The 6,000-nt window shown below is 45.4% G+C and overlaps 1 protein-coding gene across 7 annotated transcripts in view; it reads left to right on the forward strand.

Moving 5' to 3' along the window:
• ASAP2 (ArfGAP with SH3 domain, ankyrin repeat and PH domain 2) overlaps positions 1–5,703 on the forward strand; it is a 241,633-nt gene extending 235,930 nt beyond the window's left edge. For all 7 annotated transcript variants that reach the window (XM_056564140.1, XM_056564144.1, XM_056564142.1 and 4 more), the window contains 2 exons: positions 789–911; positions 5,092–5,703. In XM_056564140.1, the coding sequence (XP_056420115.1) occupies positions 789–911; positions 5,092–5,166 (198 nt within the window). In that variant the 3' untranslated portion in view covers positions 5,167–5,703. The remainder of the gene's footprint in view (positions 1–788; positions 912–5,091) is intronic.
• The last annotated feature ends 297 nt before the right edge of the window (positions 5,704–6,000 follow it).

Consider the following 6,000-nt stretch of genomic DNA (forward strand, 5'->3'; position numbering starts at 1 on the left):
ATTGGGTCTACAAGAAAATGCGAGTGTAAAAAATGAAGATTTAGAATTTTCTCCTTCACTTTGCTGCTATTCCTGTGAAACACCTAAAGGGTTAAAACACTTACTGAATGTCATTTTGAATACTTTGGGGGTGCAGTTTTTATAATGGGGTCATTTATGGGGTATTTCTAATATGAAGATCCTTAAAATCCACCTCCAACCTGAACTGGGCCCTGAAAAATTACGATTTTGAAAATCTTGAGAAAAATTGGAAAATTGCTGCGGAACTTTGAAGCCCTCTGGTGTCTTCCAAAAGTAAAACCTTGTCAATTTTTTAATGCAAACACAAAGTAGACATATTGTATATGTGAATCAATATGTAATTTATTTGGAATATCCATTTTCCTTTCAAGCAGAGACTTTCAAAGTTAAAAAAATGCTAAATTTTCCAAATTTTCATGACATTTTTAGATTTTTTACCAAGAAAGGATACAAATATCAGTGAAATTTTACCGATAACATAAAGTAGAATATGTCACGAAAAAACAATCTCGGAATCAGAATGATAAGTAAAAGCATTCCAGAGTTATTAATGTTTAAAGTGACAGTGGTCAGATTTTCAAAAAATGCCCAGGTCATGAAGGTGAAAATGGGCTGGGTCATGAAGGGGTTAAACATCCTCCTGTATATAACATCTATTACAAACTCATATATGGCTCTAATGTGCAAGTTCTCAATTAGTATTTTGGCATTTCCAGGAATGTTTATGGCTGCATAGATATTTACTTTTATGTCTTTAATAACTACAGGTGAAGTTGAAGCCGAAGAGGGTGAAAGCAATATATAACTGCTCAGCTGACAACCCGGATGAGCTGACGTTTACAGAGGGAGAGATCATTGTGGTGGACGGAGAAGAGGACCATGAGTGGTGGGTAAGTGTTACCTGTCTGGGATATCAGTACAACTCCTGGCTCCTAGAGATGGCAAGACCCAGGTTTGTTGTCAAATATTATCCCTGGTATAAAGTGGAATATAATAACACCTTCGTTTTTTATATATATATATATATATTATAATGATGTACATTGGCTACTGCTGATTTGATACCTAAAAGACACTTATCTGGGGACAAGCGATTACAATCCATTAAAAGCAGAAAAAATGTGCACAGATCCTAAGGGCCCATTCACACTACCAAATATCTGTCCAGAGAAATTTAAAGGGGGTACTCCAGTACTAGAAATCTTATTTACTATTCATCAGTCTGACCGCTGGACCCCCCATAATTTCTGGCCCAGAACCCCAGCATTCGTGTATTTCCAAATCACCCACAGAGATTTATAACGGGGGGTGTGTCAGCATCTGACTGTGATCGAAAGTAATCCGGTGCATGCTGGATCGCTCCGTGCATGTTGATTACAGGGGTACCGGGCAGGAGACGGCGGGGGGTCCCAGCAGTTGGACCCACAGATCAGACACTTATCCCCTATCCACAGGATAAGATATCTAGTACCAGAGTACCCAATATAAGACATCACTTGAACCACTTAATATACAGTGTCCATTAACATCTATGCATTTCCGAGCGGATTTTGCTGAAAGCATGATTGTGTTTATTCTTTTGTCGGAGTCTGACATTTGAATTTCCCACACCAGGAATTCCATTGTGTGCACGGTGCAAAAGAATCCCATTGAAAACAATGGGAGGTTGCTGCATCTGAATTTTCCAGCAGAATTTCTCCGCTCTGAAATTCACGTAGTGTGAATGAACCCGATCTCTTCCCAGGGGCCAAATTGTGATAGATGCATGTCCGAGCATCTCCAAAACAGCAGGTTTATGGGATGCATTGGTCAGTACTAGGGATCGACCGATATAGATTTTTTAGGGCCGATACAGATAACCTGTGAACTTTCAGGCTGATAGCCGATAACTTACACAGATATTCCTGAACCCCCCCCTTATATCCGTGGTAAAATGTGTGTGTGTGTGTGTGTGTGTGTGTGTGGGTATACCCTGATAAACTGTTTCTGGCCCGGCCGAAACCGCTGCAGATCAATGATTTAAAGTGGGCGCTTTTAATCAATGAACTGCAGCGGCTTTTGCGGGGCCAGAGACCGCTGCCACCCGCTTCTCTCCCCCTATCTGTCCTGAGTCCAACCACCGCCACTGCCCCATTGCCTCCCCCATCCCCAGTTTTATAATTACCTATTCCCAGGGTCCGCGCTACTTCTGTCTCCCGCGGCGTCCCGAGCTGTCGCTGTGCGCACTGACAGTGACGTCACGTATAGGACGTCACTCGTCATTGCGCACAGCAGCAGCGCAGGACACCACACTAGCAAGAAGTAGCGCGGACCCCGGGAACAGGTAATTATAAAACCAGGGATGGGGGAGGCAATGGGGCAGCGGCGGTGGTTGGACTCAGGACCGACAGGGGTAGAGAAGCAGGCAGCGGCGGTCTCTGGCCAGAGGATAGGCAAGGGGGGGCAGCGGCGGTGGTTGGACTTAGGACCCCTAAGAAGCGGGTGGCGGCAGCGGTCTCTGGCACCGCAAAAGCCGCTGCAGTTCACTGATTTAAAGCACCCGCATTATCGGCAAGGTAATTGCCGATACCGATAACTTCCAAAATCGTGAATATCGTCCGATAATCTCGGCCAAACCGATAATCGGTCTATCCCTAGTCAGTACCTACCAAAAAGGAGATTTTTTTTATGTACTCACCGTAAAATCTTTCTCGTAGGCTTCATTGGGGGACACCTTATTGATGGGTATATGCTCTTGGCACTAGGAGGTGCTGACACTAGGAAAAAAAAGTCGGCTCCTCCCTGGCAGGATATACCCGCCCACTGGAAGTGAGGTAATTAGTTTTGTCACAAAGCAGTAGGAGAAGCCAACAAAGACATAAATCACCGGAAAAGAATCACGGAAAGAGAACCAGAACAGATCATCCGGACAAAAAAAAAAAAGATTATGGGGGGGCTGCGGTGTCCCCCAATGAAGGCTAGGAGAAAAAGATTTTACGGTGAGTACAAAGAAAAATGTCCTTTTCACGGTCGCTCTTCATTGGGGGACACCTTACTGATGGAACGTACCAAAGCAGTCCCCTAGGGTGGAAATAACAACCATTAGAGAAAGGGAAACAGAGACCGAACCCACTCATCCATAAGGGGTGCGGATGAGACCCCAGGCCAGAGACAACCGAGGCCTAGAAACAGATCTCCCGGAAGATCCCCCAGCCATGGAGATGGACTAGGATGCCAAAGGAAGGGACCGTCTTTTGTAGAGACAAAACCTACGGTCCATACAGAGAGAGACAAGAAAAAGGTAGACTAGGAAGCCAGCTGGGCCAGAACCATCCCGGAAGGAAGTAGGAAATCAACCCCAAGGAACACAGAACTAGACAGAGGGCTAGCCTAGCTGGGAAACAAAAATGGAAAAAAGGGCACAACAAGAGAACCCCATCCAGAGTTGACCGATTCAAGAGAAAATGGCGGAAAGATGCCAGGGAGAGTAGCGTACGCCTGAGCAGAAGGCGAGCACAGGAGGTGGAGACCAGAAAACCACTGGAAAAAAGAAAGACTGAAACCGGCTCTAGAGAGGTCTGGAGCATAAGAGAGATGACCCGAACATCTGGAGACCCAAAACCCGTCCTAGGGGCCCGCCGCTAGCATCCAGAAGGCAAAATTAGCTCAACTGGTGTAATCCGTGGGACCCTAACTCCCCCCATCTCGGGAGTACATGGACCCCGAAGGATGAGACTGAAAGCAAGAACAGCCAAAAAAGGAACGGAACGCCCTGAAAATGGGGCATCCCGGAACGCCCAAGCGACAAACATGAACTGGAGGTTCCTAAGTCACCTGTAAGACGTAAACCTGAAGGGGAAGGAAAACCAACAGCCACCAAATGCTCCGGAACACAAACTCCTGTGTTGAGACAAGAAAAAGTGCGGTACAGAAAGACCACCCCACAAATGGAATTGCGGAGAAGTCTGGGCAGGATCGCTACCCATGCCTGAGACCTCAACCATCAATAAGGCCTAAATAACCAGGAGGGCTAACCCAAAAAAGATGGCAAGCCACAGCAGTCTAGAATAGTGCCCAATCCAAGGAGACTAACCAGAGTTGGACCCCAGTGGACCGAGAAGACCAGAGCACTCCGAAGCAACATCCCGTCAGGACGGGAATGGAGGGGAAAAAACAGAAGGGAACCCAGCAGAGACTCCCAGGTATGGGGCACAGGAAGGTCACTCTAGAAGACTGTGGCGACAGTGTCGCACAACAGACACTGTCAAGGGAAGGATAAACACACCCTTCCAGGGAGATTGCACCAAGGGAGGAGGAGAGCAATGGCAGGACCCAAACAACAGACTGTGGCTAGACTGGCTGTCGCTGAGCCATACATGAGTGCATAAACTCCTCCAACAGAGGAGAGTGCAAAGTCTGCATGAGCAGCAGTAGATAACAAAAAAAACACAGCCCTACTAGAAAATAATTTAAAAAAAGACCAGGTCTAGGGATCTCCCAGACCTGTGTCTTGCCTCCTACTGACACTAGCTAAGACTGATTACCTCACTTCCAGTGGGCGGGTATATCCTGCCAGGGAGGACCCAACTTTATTTCCTAGTGTCAGCGCCTCCTAGTGGCAAGAGCATTTACCCATCAGTAAGTTGTTCTCCAACGAAAAGTGACCTAGAAATTGGAATAAGAAAGAGAGATAGGATCATGGGCGCCCAAGGCTCATCGATGAGCATCTGATCCCGTAGCAACCAGCAATATCGCTTCTCATAAAGGGACCTCTAAAAAATGACAGTTGGAGACTGGCTACTTTCGGCAACTGTTCTCTTTCTGCCAGTTTTCATAAATATAGCTTAGACTTGATGATATAAAGTCATCCATAGTCTACAGTGGCCGTTTCCATGTTGGAAACATAATATATAATAATTTTTTTCAATAGATCAGTGGCCTCCAAACAGTGTTTCTCCGGATTTGCAAAACAGCAACTCCCAGCATGCCCGGACAGCCAACGGCTGTCCGGGCATGCTGGAAAGTTGTTATACAACAGTTGGGCTGTGTATTATGCCATAAACATGTCTGTTATTGTTGCCCCCATGACAGATTGGACATGTAGAAGGTGAGCCGTCCCGGAGAGGAGCCTTCCCCGTGTCTTTCGTGCACTTCTTTGCTGACTAAGCAATCCCGTCGAGCGGTGTATCTGTGCCCAGCCCAAGGCCTTCCCGGAGGAGCCAGCGCCAGGCATATACCGTGACACCAGAGCCCTGTGACCAGCGTCCACCCGCTAACACTCCTATGCACTGACTTACGCTGGGACTCTCCCATCCAATGTATATATATATTTTGTTCCTTTTAAGGGAAATATGTTGCCAATCGGATGTAGATATTCCTGTTAAACACTAGAGATTTCTTGCAGTCTTCTCCTTCTTGTAATCTGTATCTTTTGTACCATCTTAGCTTTATATGACCAGTGGTTTATAAAAGCTGTCTGTACCCCTAGATCTTCTCCTTGTTACAGAGGAAGCCGAATTACATTGCAGGGCAATGCACTCCAGACTCACCTGCAGCTAAATGGTTATTGACTCATAGGAATCCATGTTGTTTTTCTACATACTGTAATAACTACTTTTTTATGGAACTAATCGTTTAGCTCTGTGTGATTTGCTAATAAATAACCAGACCAATCCAATAAATCTCTATACTGCCTACCTGAAATTTACTTCTATGTTACTGTTCCTTTGTTGCAGACATGTTGTATTGTGGTCATTTCTAACCTTGTCGAGGACTATTCATACATACATTCCATTTTACGTGGACCCATAGGTGTAAAAATTGTGACTTAAAAAAAAAAAAAAAAAAAAAAAAAAAAACTTTGATCGTTCGCGGTCTAAGAGTTAAGACCCTGATTGATCAGTAGAACAAACCCGGAGAAGTGTGAGGGAGATTTATCAAAATCTGTGCAGAGGAAAAGTTGACCAGTTGCCCATGGCAACCAATAAGATTTCTTCTTTC

This window comes from Hyla sarda, chromosome 3 (genome assembly GCF_029499605.1).
Source record: "Hyla sarda isolate aHylSar1 chromosome 3, aHylSar1.hap1, whole genome shotgun sequence".
In the NCBI taxonomy this organism is placed as follows: domain Eukaryota; kingdom Metazoa; phylum Chordata; class Amphibia; order Anura; family Hylidae; genus Hyla; species Hyla sarda.